The 23,164-nt window shown below is 43.5% G+C and overlaps 1 protein-coding gene across 2 annotated transcripts in view; it reads right to left on the bottom strand.

Annotated features, from left to right (window-relative positions):
* The window catches only part of LOC126282113 (uncharacterized), a 388,870-nt gene that overhangs the window by 105,478 nt on the left and 260,228 nt on the right, over window positions 1-23,164 (bottom strand). For both annotated transcript variants that reach the window (XM_049981576.1, XM_049981577.1), the window contains exon 5: window positions 17,248-17,418. In XM_049981576.1, the coding sequence (XP_049837533.1) occupies window positions 17,248-17,418 (171 nt within the window). The remainder of the gene's footprint in view (window positions 1-17,247; window positions 17,419-23,164) is intronic.

The following is a 23,164-nucleotide window of genomic DNA, read 5'->3' as shown; positions in this document are numbered from 1 at the left end:
GGTAGAGACATCAATCACTCTGAGAAGTATGAAAATGTGGAAATTCTAGCATCGACTTCATGTTTTTGGACTCGGTGCTGAAAGAAGCAGTTGAAATTTATTTTCCAAAGAATTTAAGTAACAGGGATAGCGGTTCCAATCCGCACAAATCAAGGAATCCAGCGCTGTTTTTAATAAAACTCGCAAAGACAGTGCTGCAGTGCTGCTAAAAATGATACATCGATGTCCGAGCATGAATCGAACGCTTAGCCACAGATTCAATTTAAGCACACTCTTCAGCACCGATCAACGTCTCTGATGCTTGTCCATCGATTTAAAGCGACGGATGTCGGTTCACTCTGAAGATGGCCGAACGGCAGAAGGCTGAAATATTGTCGATCGTGGTGGCGCAGTGGTTAGCACACTGGACTCGCATTTGGCAGAATGACGGTTCAAATCGTCGTCTAGCCACCTAGATTTATGTTTTTTCGTGTTTTCCCCAAAAAGCTCAGGCAAATGCCCTTTTAAAAGGGCAGGACCGATTTCTTTCCCCACCCTTTCGTAATCTGAGCTTGTGCTTCGTCTCTAATGACCACGCTGTCGACAGGACGTTAAATTCTTATCTTACTACCTTCCTTACTTCCAAAATATTAGAGAAGGAGAAATGGTGTTTATGCTGCTGCACTTACGAAATTTAATGGATCAACGTTATTTGTTGTTGAGTTTGGGTACGTGTGGTCAGTTGGTAGGCAACAGTGTCTGTGAACGGCGAATGGAGTGCAGTGATGGTGCTCACAGCAAGAAATGGTGTAAATAATAAAGTGACAATATACTGAGAGTAAGGAGGAAGACATTTAAATGCAGGGAGTATTAGCCACCTGGAAACACTGCGTGGAAAATGCCAGTCCGACGTCATTGTCTGTGGAGTACAGCGACCTGGTGCTACATTTAGATTGAAACCAACAGTCATGATAGCAATAGGATTTATTTACCGCAGTGTACGATGGTGGTATAACGTGATAACCGAGGAGCCGCCAGCATAGCCATAGGGAGCAAAAACTCTGAAGATGGCTTAACATAAGCCGAAATCGGTAAATAAACAAATCATATTTCGATCTCGACTTTTGGTTTCAACCTACGTCAAAATTACGACACCTATTTCGACACCGCGGAAGTTAAGCAACGCAGAAAAGTGCAACGAAGTTCATAAACTGCAAATTTTCAAACTGTTGTTTGTGCAAACTGTCGTGGGAGATAGTAGCGTAATTCAAAGTTTAAATGGGTATTTTACCGATCTTGATAAAGTAAGGTCTGTGGTGCAATAATAGAACAGTGACTGGAAGAATGAACTGTTACGCTGAAGTGAAATGATAATTTTGAATAGCACCATTTAAGTTGGAATGCTCATTAGTGCTAAAATTCATTTTTTAGAAGGACCATATTTTCGCTTCATGAAATATAAAGAGCCAGCAAGAAGTTTCCGTTTGAAGGCATTGCTGTAGCATATTTGTAACATAGCGCCACTCCGATGCGGGTGTGTAAGCATCTGCATGTAGGCAGGAGATTATTGTTTGAAGTCGTGTCTTTGTGACGTACGGTAAATGCGGAGACGTGAACTATGGCTACATTGTTACCAAATGCGTCCAAACAGTTCCAATGTGTCGTTATTCTTTTCTTAGCTGCTGAAGGACAGACACCGGTAGACATGGAGCAGCATGTATGTCGAAAACCACCATTGTGGAATGGTGGGCCAAGCTCCATGCTGGTTGAGATTCGACACGAGACACAGGTCGATCTGGGAGGCCGATCTCATCCGTTATGGACAAGTGGGAAACACCCGAGCACCCGACCCACAGTCCCGGCTCTCCCCTTGTGATTATTACGTCTTTCGTCCCTTAAAAATGCACTGAAGGGCCGACAATTTCTGTCGGGTGAGGATGTGCAGCAGGCAGTTATGGAATTCTTCACGCAGTAGGACACGGTGCTTTACCAAACGAGTATCGTCGACCTGATACATTGGTGGTATATTGCTTCAAAGTTCGTGACAGTTTGGCCCGATTGGTATACCGATTCTGGAATGTAAGGCCATCTCATGGGAACTTTTTGATCGCCCCTTAGAGTTTGGTAGTATTACGTAATTAAGTGACAGGAGTCATTGTCGACATTAGGTTGTTCTCAAAATTTGCAGTGCTACTTTTGGGCATGCTTAATAATAACGTAGTGTTCTGACGTTACTGTCATAGTGTGACGATATGACACACATCACTACGTGATATTATTTCATTTTTATGATGTTATTTTGCTGTTATATGGTAAGTACACTGGAGCATTGTGTCTGAGAAGGCAGCTCTGAGCTCGCCACGGTGTGTGGCGTGCCACCGGAAGCGTGTCTATAGCCTCTTTTGTCGGCAGAAAGAGTCTTTGAACCACATTACGTCGTGGGGTCTGCTTTGGGGGAACAGGCAGTACTATGAACTCGGCCAACAACAAGGTAGCGAATACTGAATGCGCGGCTGGCACCTGCGCCTCTGGTGTCAATGTACGCCACAGTCGCACCACAGCTCCCAGAGAAAAAACGATAGCGACATTCCAGAATGAGATTTTCACTCTTCAGCGGAGTGTGCGCTGATATGAAACTTCCTGGCAGATTAAAACTGTGTGCCGCACCGAGACTCGAACTCGGGACCTTTGCCTTTCGCGGGCAACTGCTCTACCATCTGAGCTACCCAAACACGACTCACGCCCCGTCCTCACAGTTTTGCTTCCGCCAGTACCTGGTCTGCTACTTTCCAAAATTCACAGTAGTTCTCCTGCGAACCTTGCAGAACTAGCACACCAATAGAGAAGACACTGCTTGGTCGAGTGCCAACTTTGTGTTAAAGAAAAAGTACGTCTTGAAAGAAAAACGAAGGAAGTTGCTTACGCTTTTCCCTGTTTTAAATGAACTTAGCAACAGTTCTTAGTTTTCACATTCGCAACACCATTCCCTCGAATGGGAAGAGAGTAGATGCTTGTGGACCATGAACTTGGTTTGTGGATATTCTATTCCACCGTCATGCGGAGAGTATTCTGTTCCGGGCCGTCGTGGCCGGAGAGTTTTGCTTCGGTCCGATAGAGCGGACATTTCTAGCCGTCGTTTCGTGCTCGTGGTAGCTGTTTAACGGAATGTATGTTTCAAATGGCTCTAAGCACTATGGTACATAATATCTGAGGTCATCAATCCCCTAGAATTAGAACTACTTAAACCTAACTAACCTAAGGACATCACAAACATCAATGCCTGAGGCAGCATTCGAACCTGCGAACGTAGCAGCAGCGCGGTTCCGGACTGAACCGCCTAGAACCGCTCGCCCACAGCGGCAGACTTAAGGGACTGCGGTAGCGCAATCCATATTCTGTGTATCTCGTTTCTTGCTTACCTTGCACTCAACTTTTGTTGCTTATTTTGCTTGTATTTGTGGCTTCTTGTTCTAACATTGACTTTCATTACGCGAGCAGCCCAGATAAGTGTTGTTCTTCTTTCTTCGTCTTCTATCTACTGCCCGCCATCCACGTGGAGCAGGTGTTGGTCTCACCGCGGACTGCTAGACTGAGCCACACACAACTGATTTCATCAAAGTGCAGGGGCCTGAAGATGGCGTTGACGCAACGTCGAAACTAGTAGCGAAGTAAATATAAAATCTTAAGTACAGCTGGAGGAATTTCGTTTTTAATAAAAAAAAGCCCAAATAAGTAGTTCTTGTTGCACTGGTTCCATACAGTCTTACAAATTCCACAGTTTCGGATACCTCCCTCTGCGTCATTTTTTAATTTTGTTCATTTCATTGTGATTCATATAGTCATTACAGCAAATAAATAACTGTTAAAATTACTTTTGACTTCGGTTCCTAGGCCTTTTAACTTGTCCTGGTTAGGCCACCCATCAGAAACAAGTATAAGACGTTATATTCCCAAAACGTTCTCTTCACAGTGTCGGCATTGTCCTTGTGCACAGTGGCCTACTGCAAGCATAACTTACTTATTATTTTGTCAAAGCAACGAGCATTGGACCTGCTTGTCCCGCTTCAGTACACCCTACTCTTAAGTGCTGTTGTGTTAAAGAAAAAGTACGTCTTGAAAGAAAAACAAAGGAAGTTGCTTGCGCTTTCCCCTGTTTTAAATGAACTTAGCAACAGTTCTTAGTTCTGTAGTAATGTCAAGTTACTTGTTTACATAAATGCACTGCTGCTAGTTCTTATTATAATCATTAGCCACACCTGCGTCAACCTTGCCTATCTAATATGATTCCACTGAGTTATTTAATTCCAAAAATACACACTTGGAAGTACGGCACTTGTATTACGTGTGTTTGATATTTTTTGTTATAACACGACGTTTTGTGTCCGATTAGCCTACGGTCAATATTCCTTCCTAGGAAAACTGTTTACATATTAAACCCTGACTGCTCCGTTACAGTCACCGCTACCTTTCTTACATATACTCAGCTGGTTATTTGTTAACAAATGTAGTTAGATTCGTCAGTAGCTCTCGAGCATCATCCTATCCTGAATATCTACAATCGTCTCCTGTTTCATTTGGTCAAGATAATGGACTGCGAAAACGGAAACAAGATAAACATATTCGAACATTCCATCGACCGTCGTCCGAATGTAACGAATATTGGATTTCATGATAGCAAAGCAAGAACGGTAAGCTAAGTGATATTATCCTGTGAAAGGCCAGTACTTTGCGAAGGGAATATTAAGAGTATACGGGAGGAAATAAATTGGCGCTCGTGCTACCGCGGTGAGGCTTTTCTGATTTAACGAGATATTACGGGAACCACATATTCCCATTCCTGGTGGGACTGCTGTTCTACCATTAGTTCATGACTGTGTGTGAGATACATACAGCTGAAATCCATACAAAATTCAAACGCGGCAACCCCTCAGCGCCGCTACCATTGCTGCACGAGAGACATTCGCTAACGATATAGTGCACAGGATTGATGACGGCGATATGCATGTGGGCAGCATTTGGTTTACTGACGAAGCTTATTTTTACCTGGACGGCTTCGTCAATAAACAGAACTGGCGCATATGGGGAACCGAAAAGCCCCATGTTGCAGTCCAATCGTCCCTGCATCCTCAAAAAGTACTGGTCTGGGCCGCCATTTCTTCCAAAGGAATCAGTGGCCCATTTTTTCAGATCCGAAACGATTACTGCATCACGCTATCTGGACATTCTTCGTGAATTTGTGGCGGTACAAACAGCCTTAGACGACACCGCGAACACCTCGTGGTTTATGCAAGATGGTGCCCGGCCACATCGCACGGCCGACGTCTTTAATTTCCTGAATGAATATTTCGATGATCGTGTGATTGCTTTGGGCTATCCGAAACATACAGGAGGCGGCGTGGATTGGCCTCCCTATTCGCCAGACATGAACCCCTGACTTCTTTCTGTGGGGACTCTTGAAAGACCAGGTGTACCGCCAAAATCCAGAAACAATTGAACAGCTGAAGCAGTACATCTCATCTGCATGTGGAGCCATTCCGCCAGACACGTTGTCAAAGGTTTCGGGTAATTTCATTCAGAGACTACGCCATATTATTGCTACGCATGGTGGATATGTGGAAAATATCGTACTATAGAGTTTCCCAAACCGCAGCGCCACCTGTTGTTGACAAAACTACTGTAATTTCGAAAGTTTGTCTGCCTGAAAATGTACTGTTGTCCCAAGCATATTGCAACAAACGGTGTATTTCTATCGCTGCTCGTTTAGTTTGTATTGCCGTTTCAAATATACCGGTCATTTTTGAAACACCCTGTATATGCAGGAATGAGAGCTGAAGTAATTTGAAGTTTCAACGTTTTCGACGCATGCAATAAATGAAACAAGCAATAGACGCGATCAGCCAGAGATAAATGAAGCACTTAATGTGTGCGATCTCTCCCACTCCGCAGTCATTTCCAGCCTACTTGATTAGCGTGCTTTCATCTGCGATGTATGTCTGAGTGTACAGATTAGTCAGATCTAATGAGAGGTATCCGTAACTGTTGTAGATAAATGCAGATAATGTAAAGGACTTGGAGCAATCAAGAAGAGACGTAGAGCAGTTAATGTGTAACTTGGCAGAACTGAACCGTCCACTCTCCCACAGACGCCCAGATCTCGTGAGACAAGTTCGCTCTGTGGCCAACTTCATTTCAGCTGGAAGGAGATCCGCCTACTTTGCAGCCTAAAATTCGCACAAACGCTTTTCAAACAATGAAGTGTCTTTAACTGTCAAGTGAAGCTCTCTCTAAATTACTGCCAATCTGAGTGTGTGTCACATATTACTGTACAAGTCTTAAGTGCATGATCTCTTCAGATAGTTAAAAATTTGATGGTTGATTGGGGGCAGTAGAAATTTTCAATGTCGAGGATGCGTCTTCCAATAGAAAGAATAAAGAGACTTGCTTAACTTTTCGTATCAGCATATGAAGTGGCATTTTCGATCTCTTCCTCTCTCTGCGATCCTGTCGTTGCTTAAGTTCTAGTACTGTCAATCAAGTCTTACTCATTATCCATCAAGTCTAAATTTTGAACGAACACCTTCGTCCTTTCCGTCTGCTTTACTATAGACACAAACCAGTAATTTTTTCTAGACTTAACATTAACAATTGCGGACATGCGTTGACGCATCCACAACGGCAGACTGTACTAGACAAGTTACTGGTGAGAAATGATAAGGAACTGATGAAGAATGTTGCCAAAAAGTACATGTACGAATATTCGACCTTTTCAGGATCATGTCCAATTTATTTTGATAGCACTAAACACTGTGAACCACTTTAAAATTCCTAAAAATTGTAGACACATCGTAAAGATTAAAAATAATGTACCGGGGGGGGGGGGAGTAGGGAAGGTTCAATAATTAATGCAACATGTTTTTCTTTGCCAGTTTTGACACTACAGTTTCATCTAGTTTCGATAGATAGGTGGCGGCACAGCACGTACCCTACTAAATAGCCTCTGTAACCGAGGTGCGTTCCAAGCAGAGTTTCTCTCGGCGGAAAACCACCGCATCGCAAGTATTCATAGGCGCTTGCATGACGTGCAGCCACTGTAGCTTATCCATGGTTTTTGTAGGCGATTTGTGAGTAGTTTTGCCGACTTGATAGACCACAAGTGTCTTATATCCATCTGCTCCTCTCGTCTTCCTCTACACCACTGTGATACGTCGTAAACAATTATCATTCACACTCTGTATATCCACAAGTCCCCGTGCAGTGTGTGTAGTACCATTGTCGTTTCCCCATCCTCTATTCCATTCGTACATAGTGCGTGGGAAGAAAGATTATCGATAAACTTCCGCGTGAGCTCCAATTCCTCTAATTCGTGTCGTGGTTCTTTCGCGAGACAAATGTTGAAGGGAAAAATACTTTGTTCAGCTTTTCTTCAAACGTACGCTTCTCCATGGTACAAAATACTTCCTTGTAGCAACTTCCAGACCTAATAAATATATTTAAATTCATAAGGCACGTGTTATATTCCAAAGAGGAAGTGTACTTAAATATAGGAAGACGATCTGGTTTTAAAATGTAAAAAATAGGAACTATGATGATTCGTTAAAAATTTTGTGTATCCAGATTTTTATGTGGAAATGAAATGTGGGTTCCGCAAAACAAAAATTATGTTTTAGGCCTAACGAATGAAACTTTCAGGAGTAACACCATAGCTACCAGCAAGAGAAAGGAAAATAATTTCAGAAATAAGTATACACTTAGAAGTAAATCATTTAATTTAAAAGAACATAACGGACTGTATAACGTAATGGATAAATGACGTAGACAGAAAGGACAGCACAAATATTGCCTGAAGAAAATAACGGGGATGATGCATAAAGCAACATCGTCTGTATGACGTAGGAATCAGACAAGGCGAAAGAGACCAGTGTGCTCATAATCAGTGCTGTTATCATGTCTGGTAGCTACCCCTTAACACAAATAAATAGTATATTAAGCGCATTTGGGTGCACGACTGATGATGAGTCACGGCAATTAGCCACAATCATTAAGTTTAGAAGTGCCTCAGTCTACTGCATTTTAATGTCGAATGGCCGTGTAGGAGTACCAGTGCTGGAGGCAGACATCACAGTGAAATTTGTTGGAAGATACCTAAGCATGTGTATTTCACCGCATACAAAACCACCGTTCTTGCAGTTACTGAGTACTGTTGTAGACAGCAGCCTTCATCCTGGCAGTGTGCATCTCTCTGACAATATGTTCCTTTCCTGCATTTTATAATTGAGCTAAAGTAAATGGAAAATGATGCTTTTGACATAAATGATCATATTTAAACCTACGTTACTGTCTTTTTAATCACTGTAGAAAGCCCATTGGTTGACCGAAATCCTCTTTTTTTTTTAAATTCTTAAAAGCTATAAATCAGTGACTCCTCTAAATTATGAGAATTGTATTGTACTGAACAAGTTTATGAAATTTACACGATAAAGTTTCATGAGAACACACGGATTTACTGCAACATTTAAACAAAAGTCGGGGAGTAAAACTAACACAGGTTACATTTTGAAAGAAATATTTTGCCTACTGATATAGAAAAATCATAAGAGGTTTTAATCGTACTGAATGTCAGTTGAAAAACCAAAATCGTCTATGCCTTCACTTAGTAATGTAAAGTTGCATGGCATGAGCGGTTGGGAGACCCCGAAGTGTAGGTTCGGCCGTCTGATCTGGAAAGGTGTTTTCTATCCTTGACATTCGTAGACAATTTTCTTTCGTGAAGTGTCAGCTCTGTGAGTTCTTTAAGTGTATTTTAGATTATCGAGGTGTAGAAAGAAAATACTTTTATAAGTTTCTGTATCAGCTGTTCATTACTTAAAACACTAGGTTACAGAATTGCGCTGAATATGCAGCAGAGTTGCGATTTATTTTCGACTGACCTGCTAACGTTTTCTTTACTTTCAGAGAAGGGTCATCAGTAGCGAATTTTGTGTAACATCTATATTTCTCTTGTTGCCTTGTTGAAATTGTCTTATTTTGTCAAAATTTCGTGGCGTTTACCTAATGTCATCTCACTAACATGCTAGTGCAGATGCAGTTGCAACAGAATCCTGAAAAAGTGGTTTATTGTTTGAAGCACTGACGACAAATCAGGTCAATATCGTATGAAAAAGCACATCGTCGGCATAAAAATATACGTGTAATTTTTTCACTTATGTTGTTGCAAAACACACAGTGAATCTCGTTTCACCTGGTATCTATAGCTCTTAAAAATTATGTTGTTTCATTGAAAGAAAGAAATATCAAATACTCTTCTCTTTGTGCACTATCATTTGCCAAAATCTCTTTTTGATATCTCAAACCGTTTATAAGATATCAGGGATGTTATGAGCACTTCGTTCTGACATTATCGCTGAGACAGACGTTCGCAATTGAGCGCACTTCATGACATCAGTTTTCTCGATATGCTTGACAGAGGCCTTCTTCAAGTCTAAATAAAAATTGAACATGTTAGCTAAACTTCATACACTGTAATATATGACGTAATATGCAACAAAAGGAAAATCATAGCGACCCCTATCTTTCATTGCAACATTCTGAAATTGCCAGTTTTCAGTGTTTTCGGTGTTAAATATCACAATAATTATGACTTGACGAAATGTTGGGCGCTTCATTGTACAGCTGATATATGAAACTCTGAGTAAAGTAAAAATCAAAATTATTTACCAAGTAGTTTCTGTAAAATCGTTTGCGCAGCCTGAGTTTGGGATGCCAGATTGCTGAATATCAGCCTGATTGAAACAGGTAAAGATGGAAAACCGAGTAACAGATGCATTTGAAATTATGATGGATGTAAGGAATGAAATGGTTCAGTTTTGCTCGTGAGAAGTTCATATGTGAGACTTTTAAAGAGAAATTCGTAGGGATCCAAGTTGAAGGGAGGAACAAGGCATATGTAGCCTCCTCAGATGATATCCGCTTACTGAGAATCTCGGAAGATGCATTACAACAAACGGTCAAGGCATTTGACATTGCTGTCAGCAAATTTGAGTTACTGACGAACAAAGCCAAGACATATTACTTCGTTATGACTCATCAATAATGTCAAGATAATGGAAAACTACAGTCACTGCGGGTCGAAGACCGGTCCTACAAGAGAGTCTGCAAATTTAAATACCTGGGAGCACTTAGCAGAGAGAACTTGTCCTACGAAATAGAGATAAGCACCACGATCCAGGCATAAAACCGAGCCTTCAGCAGCTTAAAACAACTGTTTCAGTCCGAATGTCTCTCGAGACGCTTCAAGATTCAGTTATATATATCCTTGATCCATCCTGTGGTACTATATGCTGCGAGGTATGGAAAAAAATTTGGAAGTTGGTGGTAAGTTCCTATGGGACCAAACTGCTGAGATCATCGGACCCTAGGATTACACACTACTTAAACTGAAACTAACTTATGCTAAGGACAACACGCGCACCCATGCCCAAGGGAGAACTCGAACATCAGACGGGGGGAAGCCGCACGAATCGTGGCAAGGCGCCTCAGCCCGCGAGGTATGGATTAGCCAAAAGAAGGACTTTCACAAACTTCTTGTATTTGAGAGGAAAGTACTGCAGCAGATCTGTGGTCTGGTGTTAGACCCAAACGTCGGTAAATAGAGGATCAGACACAGCCATGAGAAAGATTAACTGTTCAAAGATATCGATATAGCAGGGATAATCAGAAGCAAATGCTTTCTGTGAATTCGATATCTGACTCTGATGGACATGACTCGTGGCCAAGGAAGGTCTGGATATCATCCGCACAGGGAGGAGACTCAGGGAAGGCCAAGCGAGAGGTGGAGAGATGGCCACCACAAAGACCCGTGATGGGCAGCGATAGATGTGGATGGATGAGAGACAGCAACAATGGATAGAAGCCTATGGAGAAGAAAACTTGTAGCAGCGAGCAAGCAGTCCGTCGGGCCTAATAATATAAAAGAAAAGTAAAACATTTGATCTGTTTTGGTATTATTGGCTGGGCTACTGTTACGCCACTTGCCTAATCGGGCACTCACAAACTGAAAAACTAACATTTGGGCAAATCTTATCTCACAGTTTTGTGAATTTTAATAGCATAAAATTAACGTTCTGCTCGTTTTCTTTGTCTGGCTTTCTTACTACTAAACTACGGTCTTCCGATTGTGATTTATACTTCACACTGACGGTATTGATTTTTCCATCATCTCCGTTTTCTTTAGGCAGTATATGTATCGGCTGTTCTGTCTGCATGATTTATCTATGCAGTCCAGTCACATTAACGTGATTACCCCCCTATATTCGACATCAGTGCAATGGTCACTTACAGACGGCAGGTGGCAGCATTACCAGTGGAGGACTGGGGGTGTGCAAAAAGTGCAGTGGTTATTATAACGCTGAAACCGAGAGATTCACCTGACGTCTCAATGGGCATGATCATTGACTTTGAGGCGAGGGGTAGAAGCATTTCCGAAACGGCAAAGTATGTAAACTGTTCGCATGCCTCCATGGTTAAAGTACACCACTCATGGCAACATTGCCCTATACAAAACTGTCAATAAGGCAACTATGGTACACCATGGATCATAGACGACGGGGGGAACGGCTGCTGTGGAGATGTTTTCGGATGAATGAATGTGCATTTGCTGAGGAACTAGACGCCGAGATGAACCAAGGTCTACCAATAGCGTCTTCTCAACGATTGTTCAGCGAATGTTGCTGCTTATGTGCCTCTGCAACAGACGCCTGTTTCATGCACCCATGCTGACTGCTGTTCACCGGTGGCGAAGGCTCGAATTTGCACACCAATACAGCAACTGGACGCCATTGAGTGGCGAAAGGTTGCCTTTTCAGATGAATCACGTTTTATGCCCAATCGGCGTGAAACCTTGGAAAGCAAACACCCTGCAATAGTCGACTGAAGGGTCCAGACCGGAGGAGGGAGCGTTATGGTCTGGAGAATGATTTCGTGGCATTCCCTGGATGATATCGTCATTCTGGGAGGCACAGTGGATAAGTACGAGTATGCATCTTTCCTTGGGGACCACGTCCGCCCCTACAAGTAGTTTGCTTTCCCCCTGCATGATGAGATCTACGAGCATGACAGTGCAACGTGTCGCACAACTCGTAGTGTGCGTGCAGTACCAGGATGAGTTTCTGCACTCCCGTGGCCGCCTAACTCTCTGGATTTAAAACCTATCGAGTATCAGCACCGTGGATTTTCAACAGAGAAACTTAGCGTCGTTGGCCACGGTACTGGAGTCGCCATTGACCCACAACCCCTTTTCGTGTAACTTCCAGAATCTTAACACTTTTCACGCTCATCCCGTACACCAAAATTTGATCATTTAAAGTTTTGACAGGCTCTCATATTAATGTGACTGGGCAGTGTATATATACAAGGTGTTTCAACATTACCACGACAAACTTCGAGGGAATACAGAGGGGTGTCTTGAGGATCAAAATAAGGATAGGAACCTGTGCCCGGAAACGTCATCCGACGACGCTACACAGCATCAAAGTCATAGGCGGTGTCGCTTGTCAATGTATGCATATACAAGATGATTCCGTGATGATCTACATCTACATCTACATTTATACTTCGCAAGCCACCCAACGGTGTGTGGCGGAGGGCACTTTACGTGCCTCTGTCATTACCTCCCTTTCCTGTTCCAGTCGCGTATGGTTCGCGGGAAGAACGACTGTCTGAAAGCCTCCGTGCGCGCTCTAATCTCTCTAATTTTACATTCGTGATCTCCATGGGAGGTATAAGTAGGGGGAAACAATATATTCGATATCTCATCCAGAAACGCACCCTCTCGAAACCTGGCGAGCAAGCTACACCGCGATGCAGAACGCCTTTCTTGCAGAGTCTGCCACTTGAGTTTGTTAAACATCTCCTTAACGCTATCACGGTTACCAAATAACCCTGTGACGAAACGTGCCGCTCTTCTTTGGATCTTCTCTATCTCCTCCGTCAACTCGATCTGGTACGGATCCCACAGTGATGAGCAATACTCAAGTATAGGTCGAACGAGTGTTTTGTAAGCCACCTCTTTTGTTGATGGACTACATTTTCTAAGAACTCTCCCAATGAATCTCAACCTGGTACCCGCCTTACCAACAATTAATTTTATATGATCATTCCACTTCAAATAGTTCCTCACGCATACTCCCAGATATTTTACAGAAGGAACTGCTACCAGTGTTTGTTCCGCTATCATATAATCATACAATAAAGGATCCTTCTTTCTACGTATTCGCAGGACATTACATTTGTCTATGTTAAGGGTCAGTTGCCACTCCCTGCATCAAGTGCCTATCCGCTGCAGATCGTCCTGCATTTCGCTACAATTTTCTAATGCTGCAACTTCTCTGCATACCACAGCATCATCCGCGAATAGCCGCATGGAACTTCCGACGCTATCTACTAGGTCATTTATATATATTGTGAAAAGCAATTGTCCCATAACACTCCCCTGTGGCACGCCAGAGGTTACTTTAACGTCTGTAGACGTCTCTCCATTGAGAACAACATGCTGTGTTCTGTTTGCTAAAAACTCTTCAATCCAGCCACACAGCTGGTCTGATATTCTGTAGGCTCTTACATTGTGTATCAGGCGGCAGTGCGGAACTGTATTGAACGCCTTCCGGAAGTCAAGAAAAATAGCATCTACCTGGGAGCCTGTATCTAATATTTTCTGGGTCTCATGAACAAATAAAGCGAGTTGGGTCTCACACGATGTAACAAGCTTTCTAGTATGATGGTGAAGAATAAATGTATCAGTTTGACGCAAGAGTTCATGTACTAGAAACGAAGAAGTCGAGACGTATAAGCGAAAACCATTCTGATATCCTTGACAGTGGATAATATGTACTGTTACTGTTGTTGCTAAGATTGCAGGGTGGACAACTGTCAAAGGTTGTAGAACGGACCAAACAAAAGAAAAAAGTCCAGTATATATGGACTCTGAAATTCATACGTTAAGAGCTATGAGCACTTGTTCAATAGAGTCTGCAGCTCGTGGTGTAGTGGCAAGCGTTACTACCTTTCGATCACAGGGTCCCAGGTTCGATTCCCGGGCGGGTTGGAGATTTTCTCTGCCCGAGGACTGGATTCCTGTGTTGTCCGTATCATTTCATCATCATCATTCGTGATAGTGGTTAGATTGGAATGTGAAAAAATTAGACAGTGTGATAATTGGGTCTTTGTACGGGCGCTGATGGCCGTACAGTTGAGCGCCCCACAAACCAAGTATCATCACTTGTTCAATAGAGAAGATGTGTTTCACAGTAGTGAAAATGAACAAGTACTCAGATTCTCACGTATACATTTCAGAGCCCACGTATACTGGACATTTTTTCTTGTTTTGGTCCATGCTACCACCTGTGACAGTTGCGTACCCTCAAATCTTAGCAAAAAGCAGTACCGGTACATGTATTCCACTGTCGAACGATTTTACCAGCGTTCCTTACCTCAAATTGATGCATTTATCCTTCTCTATAATCCCTGAAAGTTTGTAATGTCATCACGGGATCACACTGTGTATACATATATACAGGTTGGTTCATTGATAGTGACCGGGCCAAATATCTCACGAAATAAGCATCAAACGAAAAAAAAACCTACAAAGAACGAAGGGGGAAACCAGATGGCGCTATGGTTGGCCCACTAGATAGCGCTGCCATAGGTTAAACGGATATCAACTGCGTTTTTTTAAAATAGGAACTCCCATTTTTTATTACATATTCGTGCAGTACGTAAAGAAATATGAATGTTTTAGTTGGACCACTTTTTTCGCTTTGTGATAGATTGTGCTGTAATAGTCGCAAATGTATATGTACGTGGTATGACGTAACATTCCACCAGTGCGGACGGTATTTGCTTCGTGATGCATTACCGTGTTAAATGGACCGTTTACCAATTGCGGGAAAGGTCGATGTCGTGTTGATGTATGGATATTGTGATCAAAATGCCCAACGGGCGTGTGCTGCGTATGCTGCTCGGTATCCTGGACACATCATCCAAGTGTCCGGACCGTCCGCGGGATAGTTAAGTTATTTAAAGAAAGAGGAAGTGTTCAGCCACATGTGAAACGTCAGCCATGGCATGCAACAATAATGATGCCCAAGTAGGTGCTTTAGCTGCTGTCGCGGCTAATCCGCACATCAGTAGCAGACAAATTGCGCAAGAATCGGGAATCTCAAAAACGTCGGTGTTGAGAATGCTACGTCAACATAGGTTGCACACGTACCATATATCTATGCACCAGGAATTACATGGCGACGACTTTGAACGTCGTGTACAATTATGCCACTGGGCACAAGAGAAATTACGGGTCAATGACAGATTTTTTTGCACGCATTATATTTAGCGACGAAGTGTCATTCACCAACAGCGGTAACGTAAACCGGCATAATATGCACAATTGGGCAACGGAAAATACACGATGGCTGCGACAAGTGGTACATCAGCGACCTTGGCGGGTTAATGTATGGTGCAGCATGATGGGAGGATGGATAATTGGCCCACATTTTATCGATGGCAATCTAAATGGTGCAATGAATGCTGATTTCCTACGTAATGTTCTACCGATGTTACTACAAGATGTTTCACTGCATGACAGAATGGCGATGTAATTCCAACATTATGGATATCCGGCACACAGCTCGCGTGCGGTTGAAGCGGTATTGAATAGCCTATTTCATGACAGATGGATTGGTCGTCGAAGCACCATACTATGGCCAGCACGTTCACCGGGTCTGACGTCCCCAGATTTCTTTGTGTGGGGAAAGTTGAAGGATATTTGCTATCGCGATACACCGACAACGCCCGACAACATACGTCAGCGCATTGTCAATGCATGTGCGAACGTTACGGAAGGCGAACTACTCGCTGTTGAATGCAATGTCGTTACACGTATTGCCAAATTTACTGAGGTTGACGGACATCATTTTGAGCATTTATTGCATTAATGTTGTATTTACAGGTAATCACACAGTAACAGCATGCGTTCTCAGAAATGATACGTTCACAAAGGTACATGTATCACATTGGAACAACCGAAATAAAATGTTCAAACGTACCCACATTCTGTATTTTAATTTAAAAAATCTACCTGTTACCAACTGTTCGTCTAAAATTGTGAGCCATGTGTTTGTGACTTTTACATCGCCATCTATCACAAAGCGAAAAAAGTGGTCCAACTAAAACATTCGTAGTTCATTACGTACTACACGAATATGTAATAAAAAGTGGGGATTCCTATTTAAAAAAAAAAAAAAAAAAACGCAGTTGATATCTGTTTGACCTATGGCAGCGCCATCTAGCGGGCCAACCATAGAACCATCTGGTTTCCCACTTCAAGCTAGACAAGCTTGGTTCTTTGTAATTTTTTTGTTTGATGCTTATTTCGTGAGATATTTGGCCCGGTCACGATCAATGGATCACCCTGTATACAGGGACCGGCGCCTATAATTTCGATGCTCTATAGTTTTGTTAGATGACGTTTCCGATAAACTTCTCTTCGAATTGTAAACGTAATTAGTTTATACACAACTTTTAGAAAATTCTCTTGACTAATCAATTTTGCTAATTATTTTCGTCTGGGAGAGTCAGTAACACATACATGCAATCATAGTGGGTGGCTATAATTAAAGCACAGCTACTCACGGAAATCCAGCGTAGACTGTGATTATCGTATGCCAGCAAAACATGGTAGATAAGCTAATGCGTTAATGTGTAACCGATTTACACTGAAAAAGAATTAATTCCTATTTTGGCCACCAGGTGCAAATCTGGCGTCGTACAACATCTCGTCGACGTCTCTGCTCATATTGAACAAATTGTGTGAGTGGCGGTTAATAATAAAATTAACATTACGCCTGTCTCATTTGTTTCCCTCTTCCTGTTAGTATTTCATTAAGTATAAGAATATTGCTATACACCTTCTTTGCATTCACAGCGCCAGATTTGCACCCGGTAGCCAAAACTGGAACTAACTTTTTTTCAGCAAAAATTGGTACAGCATCGACGCATTAGAAGTATGGCTGCCATGCGATATTTACAGCCCACACCGTACCTCTGTGGTTAGCTGCAGTTTAATCATAACAGCCCGTGATTAACACAACTTGGGAAGTAGTGATAGTGAGCAATTCTGCCGCCGCAGTTCGGAAGGTAAAGCTTAGCTTTTTTTTTTTTAAAAAAAAAAAAACCTCTACTAGTTTCAGCTGGAGGCATTTGGAGAGCGCGGCGACCGACCTGCAGGTAGGGGCTGCAGGCGGAGAGGAGGAGGCGGTGCGCGCGCAGCCGGCGCCCCTGGCAGCACAGCGTGACGTCGACGAACGCCTCGGCGGCCAGCAGCTGCCGCAGGTTTCGCAGCACGCCGCACTCGTGCCGCTCCCAGCGCACCAGCAGCCGGTCACCCGACATCTGCAGCCCAACCACACACAAGCCTTAATGGATACTGTGGCTACCTGTAGATTCCATACATTTTCGCGGTCGGCTTTTTTTTTTCAACGTATTGATACCGTGCACTGCCGTACATCGACCGATCAACTATCTTCACCAATCCCAATAGCATATTTTCCAGAAGTAAGGTACACTGCTGTGTAAGACTTGCGGACGACATACGATGTGGGTGAGAAGTTCCCGCTGTTACCCCGTTTTGTATCAATTGTTATTATACAGATTGGTATCTATGTTACTTCTTATCAATTGTTTGAATCAAATATCAGAATTCACATTTACATATTTCCGAAGTCGCAGTTGCACTCGAATTTTAATCTGTAGCCCTGCCAGATGTGAGCGGTCATTGCTACAGTATTGAGGAAGCACAGTGACAATTTTGTGTGCGTGTACGAACGACAACACACAGGGCAGAGAATGAAAATGGTTATGGGAGCAGTCCAGGAAAGATTTAATAAGGGTCCACGGCGAAGGGCAACACTTCTCGTTGGTGTGTGTGCTTTCTTTTAGCTGAGTTCGTGTGAGAACAGAAAGAAAGCCGGTAGTCTGCGTGCCGACTCGCCGTGCTGTCGAGTGCTGTTACACTCGCTTACGGATGCATACAAAGAACGCCGGTTATCCCGCTAGTCAAGATGCAGCAGTGCCAGTACACGTAGAACGTTACGCGCGTCTCATTAGCTCTGTAGTCTCACACGATTTTACATAAACTAATCGGTAAAAACAATTAATTTTCGCAGCTTCTAAGTACGATATGGCGCGGAATTCGAAAATGTTTGCAATGACAAATATGCATCGCTATAATTTTGCGTTTGGTGCATATTACACCATATGTTGCTGTGAATAAAACTTTGATAAGACATTATTAGACTTGAGAGGAGATCTCTACCTGTCTCCAATCTCGAGAAAATGTAATTTGCGTGATCACTTCCGACCACAAGGGCACGGGACTGAAATATTCATACAATAACGCACATCTCCTGAACCGTTCGAGATATCGATACGAGATTTTGGCAAGTGGTAGCATGCAAAGACGAGAGTATTTTGCTCTATGGTTAACATAGGGAACTTTCTTATCAACGGCAATACAGCGGAAGCTATGGCTTTATTTATTTTTTCAACCCAATACTACAATTTTTTGACAGTCTTAGACAACTTTGATAGTATGACATTAAACGCGAAATTTCTTACCTTACTTTACAACAAAACGAAACAATGAGGTTTTCCGTAAGCTATTGATCACCATAGTCGCCTGTTGCATTTTAATAACACACTCTGTTTCACGATACTTTCGCAATAGGTATTGCAAGGTAAGTTTGCGCCATTTATAATGTATTTTAATAAACAAAGGAAAAATTAAACCTCTCAACAAGAGAACGTAGCCGTTCCTCATAAGTGATGATGTTTCTTCAAACGATATTCAGAAAAAAATAAATCGAAATTTTGGCGGAATCTGTAACCTATAGAATTGGGTAATAGTGTACTACTGGAATGGAAGTGCAGTAAAGTGCCTGTTATTTAGAGACAACACGTCATAAAGTTTTATCGGTGAAAAAATGGCGTCTAAATCATAGTTCGGTGATATCAGAACCCTTGCGATGGCACCAGAACTCTTGCCATGTGTTCACTAAGTCACTTATAACTATATTTACGATCGGATATTACGTGCACATTTTCCTTGCATAAGTACGATAACCTCTGGATCGCGGTAACACGTAACTACATCGAAAAAAGTTTAAGTTCCTCGAGAAATGGTCTTAAGAGTATATGGTAAAAATTTCGACAGTTTATCGTGAACAGAAATTATAGAAGTGGATATCCCCAGAACTGGTACTTTTCGTACCCAAAAATCATGGTTTTTCTGAGTTTTCTCAGCGACCGATTTTTTAAGCCCCCTATAGCCCGCCACACTTAACGCAAAAGAGCCAAACGATATGATCAGTTTGCCATGGCAACTTCGACCCTACACTGTAGTATAACTACAGTATGCTCATTCTTCTGATAGATGTACAAATCGTCGTTAGGGCAAGGGCGTTCCAAAGCTCTGTTACCCAGAGAACCCGAGATTTGACTCCTTAAAAACTGCAGTTTCGTGGTCCTTTTTTTCCCCAAGATATTGATACCGTGCACTGCCGTACATGGACCGATTAACTACTCGGTGAAAATGAATGAAAGTGCGGGAGCATGTTGCCACAGGTCTTCCAATCGAGCACAGAAAGTTCGACGCCATATGGCATAAGCTCAGCATCAGTATAGCGCCAAATGGGGCTGGATCCGAAACACGAGGCAGCTGAAGAAACGGGAAAAGACAGCGAGTGCCAAACAGAGAGAAATTGCGGTGCACTGTGGTGGTATTCCTCGCTACAATAATGCCAGGAAGCAAGATCTCGATGACTTCACATGGTGAAGGGTTATCAGGAAACTGTGAGAAGAAAGAAGTGTGACGAGTGTAGCCCATGAGTTTGGTATTGTTCACGGCATTGTTTTACGTGCATGGAGAGCACTCCGAAGCACAGGGGCTGCTACCTGAAGAGGAGGAGGTGGTCGACCACGGTTAAATACACCAGCAGATGACCGTTACGTTGTGCAAACAGCGGTTGAAGCAACCAAATTTAACAGGACTGCAAGGAACGCATCCTCACACTCCAGAGCGACAACACATGGGTGGTGTCTTTGTCCGACTACAAGTCCGCTATGTTGAGATCAGCACATTGGCAGCACCGTTTGCGATGGCCAATGGCGTAGGGACTGAACCAACGAGGAATGGGATCTCAGATGAGAGCAGATTCAGTCTGAGTAGTGATTCTGGACGTCTGAGTAGTGATTCTGAACTTAACTTCACATGGATAGATGTGGGAAGATGTAATGCACCCAGGAATGTTGTCGAACTGGTCGATTTGATGGTCCAGGTGTTAACGGTTTGGAGAGGTGTAAAGTTGCATGAGCATACTAACATCCAAATCTTCGAACGCGGTACCGTCACCTGTCGACGTTGTTCTGACACTGTACTCCTTCCCCATGAGCGCCTTTAGAGGGGTGCAGCCGGCCCTAACTTCATTTTTATGGATGACAATGCGTGACCGCATCGAAAAGCACAGGAGCTCTGGGAGGAAGAGAATATTCGGCTAACGGAGTGGTATGCCCGTTCGCCCAACGTAAATCCCACCGACCATATATGGGATGCGCTGGGAAGACATATTGCGGCACGTTCGAGGGCACCAACGACCATCCAGCAGTTAGCAACACTGGTGGAGGCATGGATCGTTTCAAGAACTCCTTTCCAACCTTCTTGCCAGTATGGGAGCATGTAGCGGAGAATGCATTGCCGTCAGTGGTGATCATACACCCTGTTACGAACCATGTGCCTCAATTTGTAATGTCCAGGGGAACTTCATAAATTACAGTAAAATCAGAGTAATTATTGTCTTTGAATAATAGTGTCAATAAAAGTATTATTCCCGTTCGTCTCGCTGCGTATTTCTTTGTTGCCTTCGGTACTATACCGTAGCACGATTGCAGCAATGCTACGTATGGTCTAAGTTTCATTGAGCTATGTTACTTGGCAGAGACACTCTCGTCCTTACGTTTTGCGCACCAGTATAGCAAGAGCATCAAGCAAATGTTGTTTAGCTATCAGCGTTATTGCTGTTCTTGTACAAGTACGTTCGTTGCGATGTGAACAGCAGTACTTTTTTTTTCAAGTAAACTCCTTATTTTTTGCTCCATTTTTACCTCGCCCAGAATAGTAAGTGCAGTATCGTACTACACGTAAATATATCCTAAATAAGGAAACACTGCAGTTATTGTGTAAGCTTTCTATAAAAATTTATTGACAAATGACAGTACTGAATTTTTTTTTTTTTTCAAAAACTTTCTCCACGTGTGCCTCAGATCTCGTATTCAATTTCTGAGCAATACTGACTTTCGGTTGGCCCTGTGTAGCGCATGTGAACAGTGTCGCTAAACAAAACTTTAAACTTAGTGAAGTACTGAATTTGAAATAATGAAAACAAATATAATTAAATGGCAAAAGTAATTAAGTGTGTATTCAGTGAAACCTGTTTAACTGAAACTCAATACTGAAGTACTACACTCCTGGAAATTGAAATAAGAAAACCGTGAATTCATTGTCTCAGGAATGGGAAACTTTATTGACTCATTCCTGGGGTCAGATACATCACATGATCACATTGACAGAACCACAGGCACATAGACACAGGAAACAGAGCATGCACAATGTCGGCACTAGTACAGTGTATATCCACCTTTCGCAGCAATGCAGGCTGCTATTCTCCCATGGAGACGATCGTAGAGATGCTGGATGCAGTCCTGTGGAACGGCTTGCCATGCCATTTCCACCTGGCGCCTCAGTTGGACCAGCGTTCGTGCTGGACGTGCAGACCGCGTGAGACGACGCTTCATCCAGTCCCAAACATGCTCAATGGGGGACAGATCCGCAGATCTTGCTGGCCAGGGTAGTTGACTTACACCTTCTAGAGCACGTTGGGTGGCACGGGATACATGCGGACGTGCATTGTCCTGTTGGAACAGCAAGTTCCCTTGCCGGTCTAGGAATGGTAGAACGATGGGTTCGATGACGGTTTGGATGTACCGTGCACTATTCATTGTCCCCTCGACGATCACCAGAGGTGTACGGCCAGTGTAGGAGATCGCTCCCCACACCATGATGCCGGGTGTAGGCCCTGTGTGCCTCGGTCGTATGCAGTCCTGATTGTGGCGCTCACCTGCACGGCGCCAAACACGCATACGACCATCATTGGCACCAAGGCAGAAGCGACTCTCATCGCTGAAGACGACACGTCTCCATTCGTCCCTCCATTCACGCCTGTCGCGACACCACTGGAGGCGGGCTGCACGATGTTGGGGCGTGAGCGGAAGACGGCCTAACGGTGTGCGGGACCGTAGTCCAGCTTCATGGAGACGGTTGCGAATGGTCCTCGCCGATACCCCAGGAGCAACAGTGTCCCTAATTTGCTGGGAAGTGGTGGTACGGTCCCCTACGGCATTGCGTAGGATCCTACGGTCTTGGCGTGCATCCGTGCGTCGCTGCGGTCCGGTCCCAGGTCGACGGGCACGTGCACCTTCCGCCGACCAGTGGCGACAACATCGATGTACTGTGGAGACCTCACGTGTTGAGCAATTCGGCGGTACGTCCAACCGGCCTCCCGCATGCCCACTATACGCCCTCGCTCAAAGTCCGTCAACTGCACATACGGTTCACGTCCACGCTGTCGCGGCATGCTACCAGTGTTAAAGACTGCGATGGAGCTCCGTATGCCACGGCAAACTGGCTGACACTGACTTCGGCGGTGCACAAATGCTGCGCAGCTAGCGCCATTCGACGGCCAACACCGCGGTTTCTGGTGTGTCCGCTGTGCCGTGCGTGTGATCGTTGCTTGTACAGCCCTCTCGCAGTGTCCGGAGCAGGTATGGTGGGTCTGACGCACCGGTGTCAATGTGTTCTTTTTTCCATTTCCAGGAGTGTATATGAAATTGAGTGACGTGAAGTGCAACTTCTGACTTGAAATGTTCACGAAATAAAATACTAATTTACTCAGAAGAAAAACAACTGTTTGATATTACCTACACTGTTCACTGTAAACTAATCTGCTTGCTTAGCACAACACTTGATAATTCCGACTACGAACTGTTTCCTCATAAGAATCCAAGGCGGGATACACCCTGAAATAAA

Source organism: Schistocerca gregaria, chromosome 7 (assembly GCF_023897955.1).
Source record: "Schistocerca gregaria isolate iqSchGreg1 chromosome 7, iqSchGreg1.2, whole genome shotgun sequence".
Taxonomy (NCBI): Eukaryota; Metazoa; Arthropoda; class Insecta; order Orthoptera; family Acrididae; genus Schistocerca; species Schistocerca gregaria.
The sequence above is the reverse complement of the archived record's forward strand: the minus strand, read 5'-3'. Positions and strand labels throughout refer to the sequence as shown.